This window comes from Cavia porcellus, unplaced genomic scaffold (assembly GCF_034190915.1).
Source record: "Cavia porcellus strain 051 isolate PalLab524CR breed Dunkin Hartley unplaced genomic scaffold, mCavPor4.1 scaffold_40, whole genome shotgun sequence".
Classification (NCBI taxonomy): Eukaryota; Metazoa; Chordata; class Mammalia; order Rodentia; family Caviidae; genus Cavia; species Cavia porcellus.
The window spans coordinates 8,562,344-8,588,010 of record NW_026947523.1 but is presented as its reverse complement, the minus strand read 5'-3'; the positions used below and the strand labels follow the sequence as shown (position 1 = coordinate 8,588,010).

Here is a 25,667-nt window from a genome sequence, read left to right as displayed (position 1 = left end):
GAGCAGGGTCACCTGTCCAGACCTAGAGCCCCAGAGAGGCAAGATGCCTGGCCTGAACCACGTTCCAGCAAGGGGTCCTCAGCCCCCCAAATGCAGTCCCAGTACTCCTCCTGATAGGAAGTCCTAGGCTCGTCTTGCCTCAGTCTCCCATTTGACAGATGGGGAAGGAGAGGCTCCGGGGGTTGCCCAGGGAGCCACTGCCACAGCAGGGCTGGGCAGGAGCTGACACACATAAGCTCCCGGAGGTCAGGGTCCCAGCCCGGGGTCTGCATGCTTCCAACAGGTGCAGGGCAGTGCTTCAGGAATTGCTGGGCATTTTCTCAGTGGAGAGGCAGGGTATTTGCCCAGAACCCTCTGCACCAGGAAGCATCTTCCATCCCTTCCCTGAATCATGCTGATGGCAAGAGGAGGCAAGGACAAATCAGTGACCGGGGCTGCCACCTGTGAGCCTTCCTGGTGGTGCCGGAGGAGCAGTCCCCACCGACCAGGAGGCTGAGCTCGTTCAGAGGCTCAGCAGGTGCTGGGCAGGGGTGGGCAGGGCCCTTCTGCCTGCCTAGGGTGCCCTGGCAGCAGGGAGAAGGGCAGAGACGTGAAGACAGGGTGCTTAGCACTAGCAGCCTGCCTGTCCTTACTGCCCAGAGCAAGCCAAGACCTAACCATAGGCCCGAGGTCAGGCTGGGGGGCCCGAGAGGGGCTCAGAGTCGAGGTCTCAGGTGGGGTGGTGGCAAGGCCATCCCTTGGTGCCCAGGGAGCCTGGCTTGGTGGCGCCCTCTGTGGGCCTGGGGAGCCACCTGGGCTGCACCTTCTCCGGCAACAAGGCCTCAGTGATCTTTCCTGTCCCCATCTGTGTCTGTGCCTCTCCGTGTCTCTGGGCCCCTCCACCCCCTGCTCTCTGTCGCTGTCCCCACCCCCTCAACTCTGTGCCTCCCAATTCTGTCCACCCTGAACTTGTCCCGCTCTCTTTCATGCCCGCTTCGTCCTTACCCTTGCGCTCTGTTGGTGGCCTGTCCTGTCTCCCACTCCGCCCGCTTCCCTCCTCCTCGCCGTTTCTGACCCTGTCTTCCCTTCTCTGTCACCCCGTCTCCGTCTCTGGCTCTCGGTCTCCCTGACTCTCTCTCTCCATCTCTCTGTCTCCCCCTCCCCATGACTCCTTGCTGGCCCCTTTCCTACCCCACTGTCCCCTCCACCCCGTCCCTGTCCTTTCCTCCCGTTGGTCACAGGTGGGCTCCTTCTTCATGATCAACCTGTGCCTCGTTGTCATAGCGACCCAGTTCTCGGAGACCAAACAGCGGGAGCACCGGCTGATGCTGGAGCAGCGGCAGCGCTACCTGTCCTCCAGCACGGTGGCCAGCTATGCCGAGCCCGGGGACTGCTACGAGGAGATCTTTCAGTACGTCTGCCACATCCTGCGGAAGGCCAAGCGCCGCGCCCTGGGCCTCTACCAGGTCCTGCAGAGCAGGCGCCAGGGCCTGGGCCCGGGGACACCGGCCCCTGCCACGGAGCCCAGGCACTGCAGTAAGTGGCCCGCTGGGGACTCACATGGGCACACCTGCCCAGCACGGGAGAGGCATCTATCGTGCTCAGAATCCCAGGTCTTCATTTCTGCCTCAGGTGCCCCACACCCCTGCCTCCCCGTCCCCCTGTGCGCAGACACCAGCTCTGCCCCAGGTGCCATCCTGGTGAGAAGTGATGTATGATCTGTCCTCGGGCTTGTAAAAGTGAGCTGCATCAGCCACACAGCCTGTGTCACCCGAGCCTGGTTCCTGCCACTGTCCCTGCTTATCAGCACGCTTGAGTGATGACATGAGCACCTGGCACTGGGATGGTGGCCTGCCCTGCAGAGGTGTGGCAGGCTGGGGACACTTACACTGGTGCTGTGTCCTGCCTGAAGGCCATTTCTTGTGCTAGAATACCGTGATCTTAGCAGAAAGGGCTGTGGCCTTTTCCTTAGTTCTTTTGTTCCAGGAAATCATCCTGGAAGGGCAGACTATGCACCGTCAGCTCCAGCTTCCACTGCGTGTGTGTGTGTGTGTGTGTGTGTGTGTGTGTGTGTGTGTGCTCATGCGTGTGTGTGTGTGTATGTGCAGTACTGGGGGTAGAACCCAAGGCCATGCATCGAGTAGGCAAAGGCTCTACCATGAAGCTCGCCCCTAACCCTCATCCCATTTTCAAATGGGAAAACTGGAGTTCAAGGAGACAAGGAAGCTACTTCAAGTGGTCCCATGTATAGATGACAAACCTCAGTCATGTGGAACGGCTGTCCCTAGCTGCCCTAGGAGGGGGCCTGCCCCAGCACATTTCCTCCCTGTTGGTGATGAGGAGTTGGTAGGCACAGACATTGTCCCGTGTGCGCTTCCCTGTGTGACCTTGAGCACGGTGGCCCCTCTGCAGGCCTCTATGCCTTCTGTGGAATGGGACTCAGGATCCACCAGTGGGTGGCCATGAGCCGTGGGCTTAATGTCCTAGGCCCCAGAAAGCCTGCTCTCCCAGCTCTCCCCTCCTGGGGGAAGCATCCTCCATGCCAGCCTTTGGAGGAGGCCCCAGGTGGCCTATGGGCTGCCAGGGCATATGAATGGGTGAGCCGGAGGCTGGGCAAGGCTGGTGCTGCCTTCCTGGGAGGTGCGGGCTTCCTGCTGCTGTCCACCTGCTCTGGCTGGAGCTCGGGGGGGGGGGGGGGAGGCCCAGGAGCTTCAGAGGGAGGTCTGCGGCCCCGCCCCCGCCTCCATATCCTCCCTTGGCCTGGGAATGGCTTTGACCTGTCCTCCAGGGGCTGCAGTGGGAGGGCCCCTGCCTGATGCTGGCTGCGGAGCCGTGTCTGGGACTGGTTAGACAGCAAGTGTGCGGATGGGGGCTTTTCTTCCCCTTTCGTGTTACCTTTTTTTTTTTTTTTTGCTTGTGGAAGCAAAGCAGGTTTATGCTAGGAAAATACAGAAAAAGCAGAAAGAATCCAAACTAGGTATGGAGGCCTCTTTGACCCTCTGAAATGACTCCCGGGCCCCAGAGCTGGAGTCCGTGGCCAGCCCAGGCCTCCCAGGTGGCTCCTGGGCAGGGAGGGGGGTGAGCCTGCCAGGTGCAGAGGACCCTCCCGTAGCCTGGCAAGTGGTGCTCCCGGCCCTGCTGCTGCACAGGGTGGAAGAGCCCAGAGAGGGAAGCCGCCTCCCAGGAAACACCAGGCGGCTTGGCCTGCAGCTCCCCCAGGCTGACCCTGTGTCCTAGAGTGGGCTGGGCCTGTGTGACCATTGACATTGGCTTCTGTTTGCTTTTCAGCACTGTGCCCAAGACATAGCCCCCTGGACACAGCACCCCACGTGCTGGTGCAGCCCATCTCTGCCATGCTGGCCTCTGACCCCGCCAGCTGCCCGCATTGCCAGCACGAGACGGGCCGGCAGCCCTCGGGCCCAGGCAGCACTAACTCTGGCCAGGAGGGCTCGGGCTCTGGGGGCTCACGTGGTGATGAGCCCGAGGGTGATGGTGATGGGCCTCGGAGCAGCGAGGATGGGGTGTCCTCAGGCCTGGGGAAGGAGGACGAGGAGGAACAGGCGGATGGGGCTGCCCGGCTGTGTGGGGACGTGTGGCGGGAGACGCGTGCCAAGCTTCGGGGCATCGTGGACAGCAAGTACTTCAATCGAGGCATCATGATGGCCATCCTGGTGAACACCGTCAGCATGGGCATCGAGCACCATGAACAGGCCAGTGCTGGGGGGCACTGGCTTGGGTGGGGTGGCACGGGGTGGGTACAGAGGGACCCAGGCTGGGCCACCCTGTGTGTCTGTCTGCTCCTGGCTGGAATTGGGTGGGCTTCATTGATCCACGTGGCCTCAGCATCCGGCCTAGAATCATGCTCAGAGCAGTCACTGATCCATGGCCGCACAGCCAGCCTGGTGCTTGGTTTGAGGCCACCTCCACCTGTGGCCTCACTGACAGCCAGGTAGGGTTCGGATTCCCACATCCCCTCGGCTTCTCTGCTGAGCCCCGTGGGGCCCACCCGGTGGGGCCGTGCTCTCATTTCCCTGTTCATTAGCTTGCTGAGCTCAGGCTCCATTCAATTTACTTAAATGCAGCCCCTGGGGCTGCCACAGACACTTTGGTTGGAGCTGCTGGTTTGCCAGGCTTTGCAGCTTGATTAAAAATGTCCCTAGGGAGAGCTGCGGGAGGTGTGCGGTGGGAGGAGCTGGAGAGACCTGCAGCCCGGACCTTTTCCTCCCTAGCCTCTGGCTTCCTGTCTGGGTCTCCAAGGGAGCACAGACCTAGGCTCCTGGGGAGCAGCTTCTGTTGGGGTGCTGGCTTGAGTGTCTGAGCCCCACTACACCAGGGCTGAGCCATATCCCTGCCAGTGGTGTCCTGGAACCAGCCGGTGATAACCAATTGTCTTACGCTCTGGAATTTTGCAAGTGGTTATTAAACAGCTGGCAGCTTGAAATTAGCTGTGGCGGAAGGATTTACACCATGGAAATTGGCAGATCACACAAACCAGGGCTGTTTTTCACACACTCCTGATTCCTGCCTTCTTGCGTTCCCCACCAAGGTAACCATGGACAGAGCAGCTTCCCCAGTGCCTGCCAGCCCAGCAGTCCCCTGCCCAAACCTCCCCAAGGTCCCCCCTCAATCCTGCCATATGCCATCTGAGCGAGCCATCTGGGTTAGATTCTAACCCAGAACCTAACCCAGAATCTTTTCTCTAGGAGCCACATGGCACTCAAGTTGGCTCCTATCATGTGGCTCCTGCAATGTGGCTTTACCAGGGTGGGAGAGGGTCCTGCCCAGTCTTAGAGCCCACCTGACTGTGTGCCCACTACTTCTGTGTGTCACTCACTGAACACCTGCTGATACCAGCCTGCGCCAGCCTGGCATCCGAGTCCTCACAGACTCTTTCCAAGCAGGTGTTGTCTTAGACACTTTTCTATCACTGAGACAAAATACTCAGTATCTACAGCTTAAAGGTCAAGACGTTTATTTTGACCAGTGGTTTCAGAAGGTTCAATCCAGGGTTGATTGGCGCCACGGCAGAAAGGCCACGGTGGAAGGGAAAGACGCCCAACCCACGGCAGAAAGGAGAGAGGGCCCACAGAGGAGCATCCACCCTCGTGGTCACACTCCTAGTGACCTGCTGGCCAGCCAAGCCCCATCTCCTAGCAGTGAGCTCAGCACTGTACAGTGGATGAATCCTGGTCTAATCACCTTCCAAAAGCACTGTCTCTGGGCACATGAGATATTGGGGTACATTTTAGGTCAAAACTGTAACAGTGTCATTTTCTGTCCTGCACACTTGGAAAGCCATTGCTCAGAGAGGCCAAGCCCCTTGCCCAGGGTGTGGGTTCTGACCCTGATTCTGCTGACGGGCAGGGTGGCCCCAGGTGAGTCCCTGTGCGTCCCTCAGCTGGTGCCTCCGTTTGTCAATGGGCCCAGGGCCCGTGACACACACGGGTAAATTTGTTAAGGAGCCTGGTGCTCGAGAATCAGTCATGGCTTGTGAGTCTTTTGTTTGAGACTTCTCCACCAGCCCTGGTGAGTTTACCGTTCGGTGTCTGGAGCCTCAAAAACAAAAAATTAATTAAAGAAAAGAGGAGGAGGAAGCATTTTTAAAGCATTCTTTTTAAAGCAGCTCCGAGTGGCAGCCATTGTGCGGCTGAGCCCTGTGCCGGGTCTGCCCCTGGGCCCTGGTATTTTTGCTTCTCTTCCTCGGCTCCCAGACATCGCTCTGGCGGGAACCTATCCGCCTCCAAGTTTATTTTGAGCAGCCCCTGCTGAGGTGGTGCCTGCAGAGAGAGGTGGCCCAGGGCCGCAGAGAGAGAGAGAGGGGAGAGGAGAAGAAGGCAAGCGAACCGGTCACCCTTGCCTGGCCACACCCTGTACCCCACATGGACTGGCGAAGACCTCTGTGCACTATTCTTGTGGGGGGACAGAGTATAGTGTCAATAAAGTAGGGGCTGATCATTGTCATCTCCCTGGCCATGTGGGTCTTCAAGGCGGTCATGGGGGCTGTCACCCATCCAGGTTCCCTGGCTCTGTAGATGCTGTTCCTTGCAGGCTTTGCGTGGAAGAGAAGGATGGGAAGGGGGTGGGGGTACCAGCCAGGCAGGCCCTGTGAGCATTTCAGGAGGCTGGAGCTGGTGCTTGGGCCAGGAGGTGGGGGACACACGACAGCCCACTGCTGTGTGGCTGGCCGGAGTGTCAGGCTGCCCTGGGCAGCAATCCTTTCATTATCACCCACTATCAGTGTCACGGATCCGCCTTGTGTGCAGCCTTGGGGGGCAGGCAGGGTGGGCGACTCACCCTCACTGGCCAGATGGGAAAGCTGAGGCTCCGGAAGGTGAGATGGTGAGATGGGTTGCCCAGGTGGGCCCTGAGGTGCTGGGGCAGCTACAGGTGTCACACTGGACGGTCAGGATGACACCGCTCCCTGCTAAGTCTCTGCCTCAACTTCCCTCCCAGCTGCAGCCTCACTGGAGCCGGAGGGGGGTCAGGGTGATGGACAAGAGACAGAGGGCTGGGCTGAGTGGGCAACAGGGCAGCGAGCAGGGTGCCTCCCTGGGATAGGGCTGGCCATGGTCCGCAGCTGCAGAGGACTATATTCTGTATCAGCGACAGATCCGAAGCCCACTTTAGGCTCCCTTCCCCAGGGCCTGTTAAGTCACTGCCAGCCCAGGCCTAGGGTGACTGGGAAGAGGGCAATGGGGTGGCTTAGCGGCTGGCATTCCAGCCTGTGGGAGCCCAAGTGAGAGAGGCAGCAACATGGGCTGTGGCCAGAGGAGGCTCCCAGGAGCGGGTGGCCCTGGGGTGACCCTGAAGGATTACTGTGTCTCTTGGTGAGAGCAGAGGCAGGCACTGGGACCAGGGGGTAGAGGACGCCCTTCCCCGCCTCGCAGGCCCTGAACAAGAAGGGCGTGTGGGGCAGACAGACAGCACAGGAGCCAGCACGGCTGGTCCTCTCCCAGGGCGCTTGAGGCTGGCTTTATCCTTAGGGCTGTGGGGAGCCATGGGGTGCCCCACAGCAGGGGAGTGAGCTAGACCGGTGCCTCGCTGGCACAGTGGGCAGCTAAAGGGGCTGTCGGGTGGGGAGACCTGGGCCCGAGGTCCAGCTCTGCTGCTGCTGGCCACGACCCGGGACCCTGGCGGCCACTTCTCCTCTCTGAGCCTTGGGCTCCCTGTCTGTAGGGCTGTTGGAGGCTTGGATGAGCTGGGCAGGAGAGACCCCGGGCCAGCTCAGCCTTCCGCCTCTCCTGCACATGGCCGGGGCGGGGCTTTCTGGGCCACCACGTGGCTGTCAGTCTCTGTCCTTCAGCACCTGCTCTTCACGGCGGGTCTCGGCATCTCTGGTGGCCTCCTCTGCCTGCCTGCCTGCTCTTTTGTGTCATTCGCTTTCTGGCTCTCATGGCGTCCAGAGTTGTCTGTGTGTCCGTCTCTCTTCCAAGGCCCCCTCTGTCTGTGTCGCTCCGCTGCTGCCTGCATCTTCCCAGGCCTCCTCCCTCCTCGCCCTGTCCCTGGCTGTGTCTGCCTTCATCTGTCTGTCTTCCTCCAGCCTGTCTTGCTCCCAGAAAAATCTGCTCTCGGGAGAGATGGATGGTCCATTAGGGGGAGATTAACAGGTGTGTGCTGCTTGGAGCAGCAGCTGCTGCAGGGGAGGAGGGAGGTGAGCGAGTGACCTTTCGGGGAGAGCGGTGGCCCTGCGCTGACTACCGATCGAGGAAGGCTGTGTGCCGCCTGTGTGGCGGAGACCCAGGCAATCGCCGTCACCGGCCGTCATCGTCCACCCTTTTCATCTCTGAGCGCACGGTCTGGGCGGGCTGGACACTGGCAGCTCGGAGCAGCAGCTCCGCCCGCCCCACCGAGGCTCCTCTGGGGTCCCGCTCCGTTTTGGGCGCGCTGTGTGAGTCACATGTAATTACAGACGAACTGGGGCTTTCTCCTTTTATCTGGCTTGAGAGGAGCTGGCAGTTTTATTAGATTTCCCCGGCACTACGTGGCAAGCTGGTGGCTGGGTTATTTTACTTTTTCTTTTCCTTTTAAGTCACATGGAATCAAGGGCAGACCCTTGAGGCTCCCTGTCGCTCAGTGGAGGGCCTGGAGGGTGCTGATGGGTAGGATGTGGTCTGCCACAGTCCCCTTCTCTCCTCTGTGTCATCGGCTCTCTCCTTAGCTCTTAGGTCTCTGCTGAGAGTCCTCTGGGCCCCACTGCCAGTGTCCCCCAAACCACCCTCAGCTTCCCTGGTACTGGCAGGCACTGGGTGGCTCCTTAGCGTGGTCTGTGGGACTTTGCCACCCAAAGGTGAACTTCTTCACTGCAGCTGCCAGCACGTGGCGGGTACTCGGGAGAGTGAATGAATGCGTGGATGCGTGAGTTGGGGTGCAGTTTCAGGGGTGATGCGATGGGATAGCACTTTGGAGTCCAGCGTAGACCAGTGCCCGCCCTGTACACTCTTTGCTGGACCCCCAGGGAGCTGCAGAGGGGAGACAGGGGATGAGCCCCGTGGGTCTTAGCAAGGATCACATGGCCACCTAACACCCTAATCAGGCTGGGACCTCCTCTCCCTGCCATGCTGAGAGCACGGCCTGTTCCCAGCAGCTCCAGGGGCACAGGGAGGTCTGTGACTGGGTCGAGCAAGAGCAGCTGGTGACCCTTTGAGAAGCCAGGGATTTTGTGGGAGGTCCCTTATCCTCATGGGGCTTTGTGTCCTCTTCAAGCACCAGGGCTCTGTGCGTTGGGCTGTCCCTGGACCCGACCACCTGGGTGCTGTGCTGCCCCCTCTGGGTGTAGCCCAGCATCCTGTCCAGATGTGTGGGAAGTCAGCCCTTCCACCCTGGGGGGACCTCACAGGACGCTGAAGTGGCAGAGATGAGAGGTGCTCAAGGCCACAGACTGAGCCCCAAGGAGGACACAGACCTGCCAAGGTCACAGAACACCTCCTCCCCATCCTGTCCCCTTACAGCCCGAGGAGCTGACCAACATCCTGGAGATCTGCAACGTGGTCTTCACCAGCATGTTTGCCCTGGAGATGATCCTGAAGCTGGCCGCCTTCGGGCTCTTCGATTACCTGCGGAACCCGTACAACATCTTCGACAGCATCATTGTCATCATTAGGTATGGGTCCCATTTCCTGCCTACAGCAGAGGAGGGGGATTTAAGGTCCTGCCCCTGGCCAGGACTTGGGATGTGAGCTAGGAAATGGCAGAGGAGACCAATTACACTGAAGTACAGTTATATAAATATTTTAAAAATTCATGATTTAGCCATATGTGCACTTTCAGATCAGTGCAGCACGCAGCCCTGATCTGTAGCGGTGGTCTGAAGTGACCTCTTTCCCAGGGGGCAGGGTGTGCGTAAGAACCGTGTCAGAGGACCCCCGCCCACTGCCCTATGGCAGGAAGGTGTCCGTTGCCTGCAAAGCCATGGTGTAGCTTATTCTCTGTGGTTTATTATTTACATTCAGGGTCAAGGGAAATAGTACTTCCATAAAGAGGACAGCAGTATCCCCACTCCCTAGATTTGTGAAATAGCCTTTTAGCGGGCTCCATGGGCTCTGGGTTAGAGGCCCGGTTAGAGGTGTGGAGGCGCCCTGAGCATTGCTCGCTGGACGGATGGGTGAATGCATGAATGAGTGAGTGGCGGCGCCCGCCTCTTTGTCCTCCCTTCCTCCCCGGCCCGGCCCGCGCCTCCTCTTGGCCTGCCACCGCCCCCTTCTGCCAGCATCTGGGAGATCGTGGGGCAGGCGGACGGCGGGCTCTCGGTGCTGCGCACCTTCCGGCTGCTTCGGGTGCTGAAGCTGGTGCGGTTCATGCCCGCGCTGCGGCGCCAGCTGGTGGTGCTCATGAAGACCATGGACAACGTGGCCACCTTCTGCATGCTGCTCATGCTCTTCATCTTCATCTTCAGGTGAGCCCTGCCCGCCCTGGGGACCGGCCCTGCCGGCGGGGCTGGTGGAACCTCCCCAGGAAAAGCCACCTGCATGTGGGCGTGGATCTCAGCACCATAGTTCCATCCCCGTGGCTCTGGGCAGGTCCTGCCTCCGGAACCTCAGTGTTCACCTCTGTAAAGTGGGACTCATGCTGCCCCTGCCTGGGCAGACTGGGCTGTCCTGAGAAGGAAGCGGGGGCAGGCGGAGCTGGGCATGTGCTGACCCCTGAGCTGCCTCTGTCCTTCCCCCAGCATCCTCGGGATGCACATCTTTGGCTGCAAGTTCAGCCTCCGCACGGACACGGGAGACACGGTCCCCGACAGGAAGAACTTCGACTCCCTGCTCTGGGCCATCGTCACGGTGTTCCAGGTGAGCAGCAGCAGTGTGTCCGAGTGTCACAAGGGAACTGATCCGGGGCGGTGGGGCTGTCCACCTCAACCCTCCCCATGGACAGAGGAGGCCTGGCAGCTGGGGGATCCCAGGGCCGACTGTGTCCCCCCACAGATCCTCACCCAGGAGGACTGGAACGTCGTCCTCTACAACGGCATGGCCTCCACCTCCCCCTGGGCCTCCCTGTACTTCGTTGCCCTCATGACCTTTGGCAACTACGTGCTCTTCAACTTGCTGGTGGCCATCCTGGTGGAGGGCTTCCAGGCTGAGGTGACCACAGCCCTGGGAGCAGTGTCTCCACAGGGTCTGCAAGACTTGGGGTGGGGGAAGTGGGGGGGGGGGCGGCCGTGGAACAGTTCAATCTAGCAGGCCACAGGCACCCAAAGGAGGGCGCCGGTGAGATGGTGAGCTTCTCAGTACAGGAAGCATGCAAACAGAGCCTCCTCTGGGATCCCAAAGATCTGGGATTCTGGGTCCTGCTTCCTCTGTTCTCTTGGGGGAGGGATTACAATCAGCCAGATGGAGTCTCATTAACTTTTGAGCCTCAGTTTCCTCATCTGTAAAATGGGAATGGAAACATCAATGGAAACTTCAGGTGGCAGGGAAGGAGGAAAGGTGAAAAGGACTGAGCTGACCTGTGTCCCAATGTGGGCCCGTCTCCCAGGGTGATGCCAACCGCTCCTACTCCGATGAGGACCAGAGCTCATCTAACATGGAGGAGTTGGACAAATTCCAGGAGGGCCTGGACAGCAGCGGAGGTAAAAAGGCCTCCACTTGTCACCTGGGAGCCAAGACCTGGGGGTCTTCCCTAGAGGCCCAGGTGGGCACAGGGCAGAACACTTGGCTTCTCCTCCAGCCCAGGCTAGCGCTGCCTGATTCTCTGTGGCTGGTTATTCACATCCATAATGGAAACAAATGCTACATCTTGAAGAGGCAGGGCATCTATGGACATCCTGGATTCCAGCCACAGGAGTAGCAGAAGTCCACCTGCTTCTCTTCCCAGTGGTTAGGAACCCTACTGGTTAGGACTGGATGCCGGTTCTGTCCTGCCTGGCATCCTGGACAGCTTGGGACAAGCCTTTCTTGCTCCAAGCCCAGCAGGATTCCTCTTTGCAGCCCAGGCAGGCGGTCTCTGCCTTGCTTTCTGCAGAGGGCATGGGCGTGAGGCGCCCATGCTGGCCACAGGGCAGGCTGGCCTGAACACGGATGCCAGTGGTGCTGTGCACACTTAAGCAGAGCGCCCTGCAGGCAGCATGCAGGGGAGCCGCCCACGATGGGGTGCGCCTGGAAGAGTCACTCCAGCAAAGCTTTCTCTTCTGTTACGTCTACATCTGTTTCTTTGTCTCATGGCTTCCTTTGCTCTTGTTCTGTTTGTCTATCTGCTGTCTGTCCCTCTGTGTCCACCTCACTCCAGATCTCAAGCTCTGCCCAATCCCTATGACCCCCAATGGGCACTTGGACCCCAGCCTCCCACTGGGTGGGCATCTGGGCCCCTCCGGGGCTGCAGACCCTGCTGCCCGCCTCTCCCTGCAGCCAGACCCCATGCTGATGGCCCTGGACTCCCGCAAGAGCAGCGTCATGTCACTGGGGAGGATGAGCTATGATCAGCGCTCCCTGGTGAGTCCTGTGGGGTGCTCAGGATGGGTGCTCCTGGGGGGTGGGAGGGAGACTGTCTGGCCCAAACCTGGCAGGGGTGCCATCATCTGTCCCATTCCTGGGTGTCCAGTGCCAGACAGGACCCACAATAAGGAAAGAATGAAAGAGTGTTGCCAGAGAGAACTCGGTTTTCATGTTAACAGCAGTGTGCAGGGTGCAGACTTTGGGGTCAGACACATCCGAACTAAATCTGGTCTGTGTCACCTCTGAGTTGTGTGACTATGAGCAAATGACTCCCTTTCTCTGAGCCTCAGTTTCTTTACCTGTAAAATAGGGGAATGCCCCTAACTTACTGTGCCTTCCTCAAGGGAAGGGAGGTGGCAGAGGGAAAGCGTGGCCGGGGAGGACCCTGGCGCGCTGACCCAGCTGGCCTCCTGCAGTCCAGCTCGCGCAGCTCCTACTATGGGCCGTGGGGCCGCAGTGCGGCCTGGGCCAGCCGCCGCTCCAGCTGGAACAGCCTCAAGCACAAGCCGCCGTCTGCGGAGCACGAGTCCCTGCTCTCAGCGGAGCGCGGCGGCGCCCGGGCCAGCGAGGGCACCCGGGATGAGGGTCCGCTGCGCTCTGCGCCCCTGCACGCCCCGCACGCCCACCACACGCACCACGGGGCCCACCTGGCGCATCGCCACCGCCACCACCGCCGCACGCTGTCCCTCGACACCAGGGACTCAGTGGACCTGGCCGAGCTGGTGCCCACTGTGGGCGCCCACCCACGGGCTGCCTGGAGGGTGGCAGGCCTGGGCCCCGGCCATGAGGACTGCAACGGCAGGATGCCCAGCATCGCCAAGGACGTTTTCACCAAGATGGATGACCGCCGCGACCGCGGGGAGGACGAGGAGGAGATCGACTACGTGAGTGGGGTGGAGTGGGTCTGCCGTGTCCGAAGATGGTGGACAAGGGTGGGTCAAAGGGGGCGTGGCGATGGGCGGGGTCGGGCCTGGGCCATGGGTCTCTGGTGACCCAGACAGGAGGAGCTGGGTCTGCCATGGAAAAGAAGCTCTATCCGTCTGTCCTGAGTGGGGCGAGGGTTTGGGATCTTGCAGTGTCCGCACTTGCTGACCCTCCCACACCGGGTTTTCCTCTTGCCAGACTCTGTGTTTCCGCATCCGCAAGATGATCGACGTCTACAAACCTGATTGGTGCGAGGTCCGCCAGGACTGGTCCGTTTACCTCTTCTCTCCAGAGAACAGGTGGGAGCAGCCGGGCTTGTGGAGTGGATGAGTGTGGGGATGACCTGTCTGAGAGGGACCATTCTCTGCCAAGCCGGGCCAGGCCATCGAGGGCCTGAGGGCCGGTGTGGGTCTGCAGGGAGGGTGAGCATCCAGATGCCTGGACAGGGCTTTCCTGGGCAGCTCCTGTGGTCTAGGCCAGCCCTGTGCTATACATTAGGTCTGACAGATCCTCCAGCGGTCTGGGGTGCTTTCACATTTTGGGGGGATCAGAAGGGGCCTCTGTGTACAGTGAGAGGAGGAGGAGGTCATTCAGGTGGAGGGGGCAGCTTGACAGAATGTCTGGAGTGAGAGCATTTATCTGACAGTACATGGTGTTGGTACTGAGGACAGGGCTCAGTGATTTGGAAAGCCTTGAATGTCATGGCAAGGTGTGAGATCAGGGGAGGAGGCGTGAGGTAAGCTCCCTGTGCAGAAGTGAAGCTGCCATCTGTTGGAGGAGAGAGAGATCACTTCCTCTAGGTCTTCTTGGTCCCCCGGCAGTGGTGGTGGAGGGGAGGCACTCTGACACTCCTGGGTCCCTTGCCCAGGTTCCGGGTCCTATGTCAGACCATCATTGCCCACAAGCTCTTTGACTATGTGGTCCTGGCCTTCATCTTCCTGAACTGTATCACCATTGCCCTGGAGCGGCCCCAGATCGAGGCTGGCAGCACCGTGAGTGCTGGGACCTGGGGTAGGGCAGTGGGCCAGGCAGAGGGAGCAGTGGCAGGGAGAGGGCCGTCTGGGGCCGAGACATGGGGCCTCCCCTGGCTGGCCCTGGGCTGCTCCCGAGCCTGAGATGTGGACTTCCTGCAGCCCATGGCGTCTCCCATCTCTTTCAGGAACGCATCTTCCTCACTGTGTCCAACTACATCTTCACAGCCATCTTTGTGGGCGAGATGACATTGAAGGTCTCTCTGAGCTTCATCTGGACCACTCACCCCTAGCTCGGGGCTTCCTGCCCTTGTCACGGGCCTGCCCACCAGCAGCATTCTCCAGGCCCCAGAGGACCGCCACCTCCACTGGGTGCCAGCCCCTGGGTTGGGCCTCTGGGACACAAAGGGGGTCCATGGCATCCCCACTCTCCTGGAAGGTGGATATAGGGAGGAACATTGACAGTGGCACCGTGGTACCTGCTAGAGGTGTAGGGCACAGGAAAAGATTTTCTCTCTAAGATTCCCAGTGTGGTGGCTTTGGATTGGGTTTAGAGATGTGCTCACCAAGATGTGCTCACCGGTGGACCCCTGGGCCATGACCCCGCCCCCGTCTACGACCATGCCCACTTAGGGGTGGAGCCCACTGGCCTGGCCCACCCCCTGACCGGCCTCGCCCTCAGGTGGTGTCGCTGGGCCTGTACTTCGGCGAGCAGGCGTACCTGCGAAGCAGCTGGAACGTGCTGGACGGCTTCCTCGTCTTCGTGTCCATCATCGACATCGTTGTGTCTGTGGCCTCGGCTGGGGGAGCTAAGATTCTGGGAGTCCTCCGGGTTCTGCGGCTTCTGCGCACTCTGCGCCCCCTGCGGTGAGGGGAGGGTGTTGCTGCACTGTGCCGGAAATCACCCGGGTCTAAGTGGGCGTCTGCACCTGCTTTGGGGTGCATTCAGATCTCCAGTAGCACCTTCTGAACAACTTAGAAGTCCGGAGACCTGGAGGTGGGGTGAAGGATGCTGGTGGGGTAGGCTTGAAGGTGATCTCAATACTGCAAGCCACCTCGGTGGCTCCCTACCCTGTAGACCAGGATGGTGGTGCACCTCGGGAGGGGGAGGGGGAGGGTAGGTGTCCTCCTGTGTATCAGTCGGGGTCAGCTGGCAGCTCACCATCTGTTGCCCAGCCACTTTCTCTTCATTCTTTGCTGCTATCATTTTCCCCTTGGGGGCTCAGCCCTGGCCATCCCCGGGGTTCACAGTGCCCCCTGGGTCCTTGTCCGCAGTGTCATCAGCCGGGCCCCTGGCCTGAAGCTGGTGGTAGAGACGCTCATCTCCTCCCTCAAGCCCATTGGCAACATCGTCCTCATCTGCTGTGCCTTCTTTATCATCTTTGGCATTCTGGGGGTGCAGGTGAGGGGCACCAGGGTGTGCCGGGGCTGGGGGTGCTCTGTGGCTAGGTGGGGGCGGCAGGACAGTCAGGGCAGAGGCTGAGACAGACCCCAGCCTAGGTGACCAAGGCCAAGACAGGCTGGGTGCCTGTGACTGATTGGGCAGGCTCTCCTGAGTCTTGCGTCTCACCCGCCTGGGAGCGCTAACCTTGCCTCCTTCCCCAGCTCTTCAAGGGCAAATTCTACCACTGTCTGGGTGTGGACACGCGCAACATCACCAATCGCTCCGACTGTGTGGCTGCCAACTACCGATGGGTCCACCACAAATATAACTTCGACAACCTGGGCCAGGTGGGTACTGCCCGCCTACCCTGACCCACTCCCTGGGGCTGACAGCTCTTCAGTGCTCATGGCCCTGGGCTCACAAACCAAGCTCCTTTCAGGAGCTTCAGTTTTCTGTCCTGCAAAATGGGCAAGGGAAGCATTCCCCTCTCTGAGCTCTGGTATTCAGAGACTGCCCAGCACTTTGTAGAGCTTCACTGAACATTGGTCCTGGCTTTCAATCCCCGCCCCCCTAGCAAGGGCATCCTGACAGTTCAGAGTCCACCACAGGTGGGCATGCATGGCAGCTGCACCAGCTTACTGTGAGTGTAACCTCTTTGAGCCTTGGTTTCCTCATCTGTGAAATGGGAATGTTCCTGGGCAGGCAGGAGAAACTGTGGCCCGGCTTCACTTTATCATCACTCACCTTCTTTGTTTTCCACTCCAGTTGGCAGGCAGACCCTGCCTGCTTCCCACTGTGTTCTTGGTGTCCCCTCCTGGGAACCTGCCAGGTTTGACCCTTTTAGGCAGGGCCTAGGTGAGAATCTTGGCCCTCACTTGGGTGCCTCCTAAGAACCGGCCCCAATCTGCGCCGACTGCTCCCCTTTCCCAAAGGCCTTGTCCCAGGGCAAGTTTGAAATGCTGTTTGTCTCTCTGTCCCCTGGAAGGGGAGGAATGGAGGGCTGAGGAGATGCAGGCCCAGACCCTCACCCCTGCTCCCTCCCCTCCATGTCTTCCAGGCTCTGATGTCCCTTTTCGTCCTGGCTTCTAAGGACGGCTGGGTGAACATCATGTACAACGGGCTGGACGCTGTGGCTGTGGACCAGCAGGTGGGCATGGCTGGGCCAGGCCAGCTCGGGATAGCGAGAGGGACGTGTTGTGTTTGGGGCCCAGTGGTCTGAGACCAGAGCCTGTGAGGCTCACTCCCGGTGCCTCCCCATCATCAGCCGTGGGCGCCCCTCACATCCTGTGCCCACCCTCCCCTGGCAGCACCCCTTCGGGAGCCCTGCAGGGACGGGGAGCCCAGCCGGCTCCTGCCTGGTAGGTGCGTGAAATGAAGACAGATGTGTTGGGAGGCAGCAGGCGGAGCAGGGATGGAAAGGGGTGCCCTTTGCCCAGCGTCCAGACCTGCAGGGCCCAGGGCTGGCGGGGGGAGCAGGAGCAGGGGTCCTATCCGGGTGTAGGCAGGTACTTTGGGCAGGACACGGGTGGCCAGGCTGGCTGCGTCCAGGCACAAGGCTGAGAGGCGGCTGGGGGAAGAGCAGGGAGAGTTCCTGGGGCAGGACAGAGCCGCACGGGAGGAGTCGGGGTGGCAGCAGCCCCAGGCCCGTGAGCGGCCTCTGCCGTTGGCTTTCCGAGACCCAGCTGGTTAGACTGGGAGGGGGCTGCAGGGCTCAGGGCTGTGGAGGGAATGAGAAGGCTGGGGGCATCTTCCCCCACTGTCTCCTGGCTGTCCCGCTCCAGCAGTGTGTGTGCGCACACAGCTCCTACTGGGCTTAGCTCACCTGTTTCCGGTCTGGTTTCTGAGTGGACGAGCGAACTGGTGGACGGAACGCTGGGCGGGTGGGTGGATGGACGGATCTGTGACTGGGTGGGTGGGAAATGGATAGATGGACGGTACTGGATGAGCAAGTGGACATTGGGTGGATGGACGGGTAGGAAGATGCTGGAAGGAGGGGTGGCTGGGGGAAGGGGTGCGTGCTTGGTGGGTGAATGGTAGGTAAATGGGGTGGGGAGACAGCTGAGGCGGCCATCGGAAGGGGAGGGAGGAAGGGGTGCGCTTTGCTGAGCGCTTCACTTGTGCAGGTCCAGGGTAGGCGCGTCCCACCGCCGCCTCTCTGAGGCTCGCGGTCGCCTTGGATACGGTGACCTGTTGGTGCCCAGCTCCCGCGTGGCGCTGCGGTGCCCGGTCAGCCCCTCAGCCTGGCTCTGGCTCCCCGCAGCCCGTGACCAACCACAACCCCTGGATGCTGCTGTACTTCATCTCCTTCCTGCTCATCGTCAGCTTCTTCGTGCTCAACATGTTCGTGGGCGTGGTGGTGGAGAACTTCCACAAGTGCCGGCAGCACCAGGAGGCCGAGGAGGCGCGGCGGCGCGAGGAGAAGCGGCTGCGGCGCCTGGAGAAGAAGCGGCGCAGTGAGTGGGCGCTGCGGCGCGCGCGGGGCGGGGTGCGGGGCCCTGCGGACCCCCTCCCCGGGCTCCTCTGCTGGGGGGAGGCCTCCCGGGCCTTTGGAGCTGGTCCCTGTGTCTGCGCCGTGGCCCTCAGTGTTTACCTGGAGTCTTGGGGTGACACCGCCGTCCACCTGCATGAGGCCCCCCAAGTCATTTAGTACAGGCCGAGGACAGAGGCAGAGCCTGGTTGCTGGTGGCGGTGTTGGCTGAGAATCGGGGTCCTGCCCTTCTTGCCACCCTCCCCCATCTTCCTGTTTCCCTCAGGACGCGCCGAGTGGGTGGGTGGACCCCTAGCCGACCTGGGGCCTGGGCCCCCTGTGCTCCCCCTCTTGCCTCCTCCTTTGTGCCTTTCCCTCCTTTGTGCTCTGTCCCCTTCCCCTTGGTCCCAGCCCTCTGTGATCTGTGCCACTCCCCGCCGTGTCCCCCTTGCAGAAGCCCAGAGGCTGCCCTACTACGCCACCTACTGCCCCACCCGGCTGCTCATCCACTCCATGTGCACCAGCCACTACCTGGACATCTTCATCACCTTCATCATCTGCCTCAATGTGGTCACCATGTCCCTGGAGCACTATAACCAGCCCCCGGTGAGCCCAGGTTGCCGCCAAGCCCAAGGTCGCTTTGTGAGAATGAGGCCAGGGACCTTGGGGACCGGGTGGCACTGGTCAGTCCAGGAAACCCCTCTGAGCCCAGCCTTGTGCTGCAGGGGAGGAGGCCTGGGACAGCCCTGCCTTACCCAGCTCACGGGCTGCAGGGCACAGATGCGGGATGGGGAAAGGCCAGAGGGAGAGCTCACCGGTTCCGGGTGGCTGAGGTGCCGTTGCCAGCCACCTACAACATGAATCGGGATCGCTGTGGTGCACAAAATGCTGATTGTTAGCAAGACACACTGCAAGCGAACACTTCAGTCCTCACCATGACTGGAGACTCAGAGGAACCCCGTCTAGACGTTTAAGACAAGAAACCGAGGCTCAGAGAGGTTCAGTTACTTAGCTGTAGGGCATGGAGTCAGAACTAGGTCTGCATTCGAAACCTCCCATGGAGCACCACTGTGAGCCGACCATGCGGAGACTAGCGGAGGGCCTAAGATGGCAGGGCCGCTCCGGGCAGCCACTGGTGGAGGAGGAGGGGGACCTGTTCAGAATCCCAGGTGAGGTGTGTGAAGGATACGAAGGGTGTGTGCATCCCCAAAGCCTCACCTCAGTGGGGTTGACAGGAAAGAAGGGGAGAGCAGAACTGCCAGGTGAGGGACGAGTGTCTTATTTCACATACTAGAGGAGACTGCTATGAATGGAGGGGAAGGGAAGGGAACCGTGGGGGGAAGGAACAGTCGTAGAACTTCCAAAGTAACACGGAGACATGGAGTGATTATTGCTCACAATTTACCAGTTATTCATTTTGTGCCCAGCCCTGAATTATAAGCTCATTTAATTTTCAAAGCAACTTTTGGAGGTGGGTGTGATTATTTTCTACAATGTTTAGATTAAGAAACTAAGTGCCACTGGGTATGGTGGCACCTGTCTGTAATCCCAGCACTCGGCAGGCTGAAGCAGGAGGGTGACCATGAGTTCAAAGCCAGCCTAGACTACACAGCGAGACCGTGTCTCAAATAAAACAAAACAAACAAGAATCTAAGTGCCAAGAGAGGCCAATCACTTGCGCAAGGTCACATGGTAAATGAGGAAATGCTAAACCGGGATTCAAATCTAGGCAGTCTAGCTTGAAATCTTTTAAACACTATCCCACTCTGCTCCAAAGGGGAACAGCTGGACCAAACTAACAGAAATAAAGAAAAGGAAACAATTTAAATTGAATAATCCATGTTAAATAAGATTGAAGGAATACAGACAGATAAATAATTGTACTAAACATGAATGGATTACATTCTCCCCTTAAAAGACAGAGACTTTCCATCTGGAGGAAGGTTTAGAGGCAGGTCTTGGGGCCTGGATTATGTTTCTCTTTGCCCCCTATAGTCCCTGGAGACAGCCCTCAAGTACTGCAACTACATGTTCACCACCGTCTTTGTGTTGGAGGCCGTGCTGAAGTTGGTGGCGTTTGGCCTGCGACGGTTCTTCAAGGACCGGTGAGTGGCTGGGTCACACTAGGGCAGCAGAGTGGGGAGTTAGTCCTGGAGGGACCTGAGGGTGCCTTCCTCACGGGCATTGATGACCGGGGCTCCCTCTAATATCTCCGAGCAGGAAATGATGAGGTCTCAGGCAGCAGCCCCAGAGCATTTCAGCAGACCCCTCTCAGGCTCTGTCCCTGCAGGTAGAGCGGGTCTGCTTTATGCTAATTCTCCTTTTTAAGGCAAGCAAGTGAAGCTCAGAGTGACCACTGCACTCTACCACTCTACCAAAGCCACCCAGAGGGTGCAGGTGGCTCAAGATTTAGACTTAAATGACCCCACCCATCACCTTGCTTCATCAGAGTCAGAGCCCCCACTTCCTCCCACCTCTGTGGGAGGTCATAGGCATTGATTTAGCTGCATCAGCCCTGGCTTGGGAAGCTGTGAGCTATAGAGAGGGGGCCGGATCCACTGGCCTCTGGAGGGGCTGCAGGGAGGGGGGCCACACAGCCCAGTGGGCCGCAGCCAGAGTGAAGAATGGGGAGGCTTCATGCCGTGAGCTGTGTGCCTGAGTCCCACCCTGCCCTCCTCCACCCGGCCGAGCAGGTGGAACCAGCTGGACTTGGCCATCGTGCTGCTGTCTGTCATGGGCATTACGCTGGAAGAGATCGAGATCAATGCGGCACTGCCCATCAACCCCACCATCATCCGCATCATGCGGGTGCTGCGCATCGCCCGGGGTGAGGGGTGGTGGCGGCTGGGCAGATGTGGGCTGGGGCTGGCCGTTCTCTGAGGAGAGCACCCAGGACAGGGTGCACCAGCACTGCCTGTGGGTTCACTGTCTTGCCACTCTCCCACCTCCCTTCTTCCCACGTGACACCTGCCTCCTGATCACACCGCCACACGTGGCCTGGTCTCAGCTTGTCCAGCCGTGCGATAGCTCCAGCGCTGTGACAGGAACACCGGGTCGGGTCCTCTGCCCACCCCAGAGCCCCTACCTCTCCCCCTCCCCCACCAGTGCAGCTCCCGCCCCTTCTCTCCAGGCCATCCTGCCTCGGTGCTCACCCCATCCTCTGGCTCTTCTGCTCCCTGCCTGTCGCCGCTGCATGCCTGGGGTGGTACCCGTACCCGGGGTGGCGGTGGGGGTGGGGGGACTCCAGAGCCCCCTTTAGCCAGAGGGGAAGGGAAGACGCCTGGTCATCTCTGCATCTTCACACTTAGTGCCACACTGGAGCATACCCTTCGCCATCCCGTCCCCCCTCCCCCCTGTTTCCGCATACATGTTCTTAATCTCCGGGTCATTGTATACTGATGTCTGTACCTCGCGTTGCGTGTTTTGGGCACAGTCCCCTGTTCACCCCGTGGTGGCTCCTGTGCTCTTGTAGTGAGGCACCTGGAGCGGCCCCTGCCTGCACGCTCCTCTGTGTCCCCCTCCTCCGCGTTCACACTCGCGCACACAGACCTGCACACGTGCGTGTCCACGGCCTAGGCTGAGCTGGCCGGGCTGGTGTCACCCACAGTGCTGAAGCTGTTGAAGATGGCCACAGGGATGCGGGCGCTGCTGGACACGGTGGTGCAGGCTCTGCCCCAGGTAAGAGCCGCTCCTCTGCACAGCCCTGCTGGGTGTCGCTGGAGCTGGTCGGGGTCCTGGAGGTGCAGACCACCACTCCCCTTCTCCCCATACTTGCCCAGATTGGGGGGGCAGTTGGAGCGGGGGTTCTCTCCTGCCCCTTTTTCTGGGCTTCCTGCACCCAGCCTGTGCAGACACAAGGTGGAATGGGGTGGGCACCTGCAGTGTGCTTCTGGGAGAGTCCGAGGCCCTGTCCCCAGGAAGGGGATCTTTGAGCTGACCTGGCAGGGTGGCTTGGCAGGCGGCAGTGCAGTGTGGACAGAGAGGCCTGGCTAAGCATTCATGGCAGGCCTTAAGGAACTTTTGGTGATTTAAAATGAACTTTAGTTTATTTACACAAAAAATGAGTATGAAGATCAACAGCTCAGGGCAGGTAGAAGCAGGGCTAATAAACGAGGGGACCTGGGCTAAGACACCAGTGAGTCCTCAGGTTTGGTGTGAGCTTCCCAGGGGCCTGGTCACAAAGGGAAAGTGACATGGCTCTGGTCAGAGCTGGAGGAAAAGCAAGGACATTCACTCAAAGAGATGTCACTTTCCTCATGCGCAGAAGATGCAGGTGGTGCTGGGCCAGGAAGGGTGTGCAGCCAGGAAGTGGGTTGAGCCTAGAGCTGGGATCAAGGCATCCTGTTATGTCTCTCTGGACCAGCACTGAAGTTTGCCTTTTAGATACTATCAGCTGATGCCCACGCATCAGCGTACATTGGACACTTTCTTGGTTCTCCATTAGCTCTTCCCCGTGCAGGCAGGAGGCACAGGGAGGGCTCCTCAGAGGAGGTGGCCTGTGGTTGGGGCTTTGAGGGGTGAGGAGGAGGTAGCATTGATCAGGCAAAGACAGAGCCTTGCCTGCAGTGGGAATAGACTGTGCGGAGGCCTGTGGTGAGGCTGGGGTACAGGGCTGCAGGGAAGCTTAGGGCCAGGTTACAGCAGGACTTTGGTATCAGGGCAGCAACTTTGGGCTTCAAGCTGTGACCCCTGGGTGCCACAGGAGGGTCTGCACGAGGGGCCTTCAACCAGAGCTGCTGTGGGGGGAGGCGGGCAGCCTGGAGGAGAGACTGAGGCAGGTGGTGAGGAGGCTGCAGGGGCTGCCCAGGCCCCGGGACAGGGAGGAGACCCTGGGAAGGCTGAAGGGACCTGGGTAGGATACGCTGCCAGCCCCGGGCTGAGTTCTGTACCCCCACAGCGCTCCATCCTTCTCAGCTCCGGGCTGCAGGCCTTGCCTGGGAGGCGCCCAGGAAACATCCATTTTCTTAATGAATGGAGTGAGATTTAATTAGCCCAATGTGTAGTGAGGGGCCGCCACGAGGATCCCTTAGCTGAGAGGCTGTGATTAACAGGTTTACCTTTTCAGTGATTAACGCGATTGCTTTCCGATTGCGTCTGTCCGCAGGCTTCTAGGGGCCTGGGAGGGATTTGATTTCCAGGGCGTGGCCTCGCCTCACCTAACCCACCACACAAGGGATGGGATTCCGGGTAGATTTTGCAGCAGTGGATAGGTTTGCACTAAGTGTGGAATCTGAGGCGACTTCTCCCGCAGGAGCCATGGGATGGGGGTGTGTGCTGCGTTTGCAGGAGGCTGCTGGGGCCGTGGGCTTGCAGCCTACCCATGGTCAAGCCCTGTGCTGGCTGTCAGGCAGATCCGCCCTTATCCAGCTGTGTCCTTGCTCTTGGGGACCTCCCAGACCTATAGAAGCTAGGGACAGAGACACACGGGTTGCACTTGGCTGTCAGACGGCCTGTGAGCTGCTTGGAGGAGCCCGGATGGGCCTCATGGAGGAGGGGGCACTGGGGCCGAGACTTCCCTCCCTGCCCCTCGTCCCGTGCATCATGCACTTTACTAGGCGCACAGGTAGGTGAGCGCGTAGCATCCGTGTCCCGTGGCTGGTAGGCTGTGTGAGACCGGGCAGGTGACTTCACCTCTGTTTTGTCCTCCATCTCAGAAGGAGGGATAAAAGTTGGCTCCTGGATGACCGGGGGGACCGGTCAGCCGGTGAGTGTGAGGTGCTCGAAGCAGAGGGGCACACACCAAAGGCTCCGTGAGCACTGCGTTGTTATCCTGTGGCGGTGCTGGACGGGCCTGTCTGTCCACGGGCAGGCCACGCGGGGTGGCAGGTGTGGACGTGGAGCCTGGGGGACGCTGCTGCCTCACCCGCCCCTCACCCCCGCCCCATCCTGCTGCCTCTCCCGCAGGTGGGCAACCTGGGCCTCCTCTTCATGCTGCTCTTCTTCATCTACGCCGCCCTGGGTGTGGAGCTCTTCGGGAAGCTGGGTGAGTGGCTGCAGGAGGGCCCTGGCAGCACGGGAGGCCTGGGGACCCACCGGCCTGTCATATTAGGTTACTGTCTGCAGAAGGACCCTGTGCAGGTGGCTCGGTGGTCTAGTCTCCACGGAGCCTGCTTTCCCTGCCCCTGGGCCGGTGTCCTTTCTCAGCCAGTGCCGCCTAGCAAGCAGAAAGACCAGAGCAAGCTAGGGATGGTGGTTCACGCCTGTAATCCCAGCACCCTGGGAGGCTGTGAGACCCTGTCTCAAGATAAAAAAATAAAAAAGACTGGATAGGTGGCTCAGTGGGAAAGGCCTGCCTTTAATCCCCAGTACTGCAAAAGAAAAAAGAAAAAAAGAAAAGAGTCAGGTCAGGGTCAGAGGTCCGCAGCGTTTATGCTAAACTTGGCCCAGCACAGGGCTAGTTGTGGGCACTGGATCTCCTGAGGGGTGGCCTTGCCCCATCCTCTCCTTCAAAACTGATCCTCAGCTGAAGGAAGAGCCGGATGCTCCTGCGTCTGAGCCCCAGCTGCCACCTCCCCGAGCCTCAGTTTCTCCATCTGTGGGTAGGGCCCAGCCGCACACACTTCTGAAGGGTGCAGCAGCAGGGATTCTGGGGGTGCGGTGCAGGGTGGCCCTGGGGCTCTGGCAGCCAGAGGGGCCGACCCGTCTCCTCCTCCAGTGTGCAATGAGGAGAACCCGTGCGAGGGCATGAGCCGGCACGCCACCTTCGAGAACTTCGGCATGGCCTTCCTCACACTCTTCCAGGTCTCCACGGGTGACAACTGGAATGGGATCATGAAGGTACCCGTAGTGGGCTCGGGACAGGGACTTCGGGTGGCTTCTGAGTCCAGTATGAGTGTTGACCTTGCTCATCGTACCCAGGGAGCACCCCACTGCACAGGAGGGGAGTTGGGGGCACAGAGGAGCACGGGGCCCTGCCCGGGACCCCGTAGCCCAGTGAGTGGCACTGAGGCCAGGCGGGCAGTGCTGCCCTGCGATGGTCCGGTGCGACGCCTCTGCCCAGGCCTGTGTGGTGCTTGGGCTCAGCCATTTTCTGCACCTTCTGTCCCTGCAGAGGCTTCCTGGCCTGAGGACAGAGCTGAGGCCCTGCCGAGGCCCTTGGGCTGGGGACAGGCTGCTGTGGCCCTTCCCTCCCCCTCTAACTGAGCTGGAACGGTCCCAGCGCCTGGGGCGGGCACGGAGCGTGGCTCGGGACGCCCTGAGAATCAGGCCGCTCACTGGGCCCTGGATGGGGTGGTGCAGGATCCCTCGCATTGTGGGGTTAGGGGTCAAGCCACCTGAAAACCCAGAAACCCCGTTCAGGCCTGACTGTGGCCCTGGGGGGGGCGAGGCCAGCTCCTGCCGGGGTGAGGGGTCGGAGCCAGCAGGGGCTGGATGAGACTAGGCGGGCGGGCGAGACAAGGGAGCCCTCGGGGGCTTTGAATCCTGGCCGTGCCCTCTGGGCGGGGTGGCCGTGCTGGCGGGGAGCGGCCGGCGGCCTTGGTGTTCACCGCGCCTCCTGCGGGCACAGGACACGCTGCGGGACTGTACCCACGACGAGCGCAGCTGCCTCAGCAGCCTGCAGTTCGTGTCGCCGCTGTACTTCGTCAGCTTCGTGCTCACCGCCCAGTTCGTGCTCATCAACGTGGTGGTGGCCGTGCTCATGAAGCACCTAGACGACAGCAACAAGGAGGCCCAGGAGGATGCCGAGATGGACGCCGAGCTGGAGCTGGAGATGGCCCACGGCCTGGGCCCCAGCCCGAGGCCACCCGTCCCCTCCCCAGGCGCGCCTGGCCGAGGCCCAGCAGGGCCGGGCGGCGGGGGCGACAGTGAGGGCCGTCGGTGCCGGCGCTGCCACTCTCCAGCCCAGGTGGGTGGGAGCCGGAGCGGGCCCCAGGGTCTCGGGTTGGGCGTGGCCAGGCTGCAGACAGGCCTGTCCTGGGGGCCCCTCCATACCCAGCTCCAAGAAAGGGTGATTCTGTGACGAGGGGGGTCAGTCCTGGCCACAGGCACAGGACGGGAGGGCAGCGTGTCCTGCACAT

The 25,667-nt window shown here is 60.4% G+C and overlaps 1 protein-coding gene across 1 annotated transcript in view; it reads left to right on the top strand.

Annotated features, from left to right (window-relative positions):
- Cacna1i (calcium voltage-gated channel subunit alpha1 I) overlaps positions 1–25,667 on the top strand; it is a 77,953-nt gene that overhangs the window by 47,515 nt on the left and 4,771 nt on the right. Inside the window, 24 exon segments of the mRNA XM_063243917.1 lie at positions 1,221–1,515; positions 3,268–3,689; positions 8,928–9,079; positions 9,686–9,871; positions 10,145–10,262; positions 10,398–10,553; positions 10,948–11,041; positions 11,698–11,900; positions 12,320–12,787; positions 13,026–13,126; positions 13,696–13,819; positions 13,987–14,055; positions 14,481–14,665; positions 15,074–15,200; positions 15,404–15,529; positions 16,240–16,329; positions 17,443–17,635; positions 18,104–18,255; positions 19,645–19,754; positions 20,343–20,476; positions 21,257–21,327; positions 23,554–23,632; positions 24,305–24,426; positions 25,157–25,495. Coding sequence (XP_063099987.1) covers positions 1,221–1,515; positions 3,268–3,689; positions 8,928–9,079; positions 9,686–9,871; positions 10,145–10,262; positions 10,398–10,553; positions 10,948–11,041; positions 11,698–11,900; positions 12,320–12,787; positions 13,026–13,126; positions 13,696–13,819; positions 13,987–14,055; positions 14,481–14,665; positions 15,074–15,200; positions 15,404–15,529; positions 16,240–16,329; positions 17,443–17,635; positions 18,104–18,255; positions 19,645–19,754; positions 20,343–20,476; positions 21,257–21,327; positions 23,554–23,632; positions 24,305–24,426; positions 25,157–25,495 — 4,116 coding nt within the window.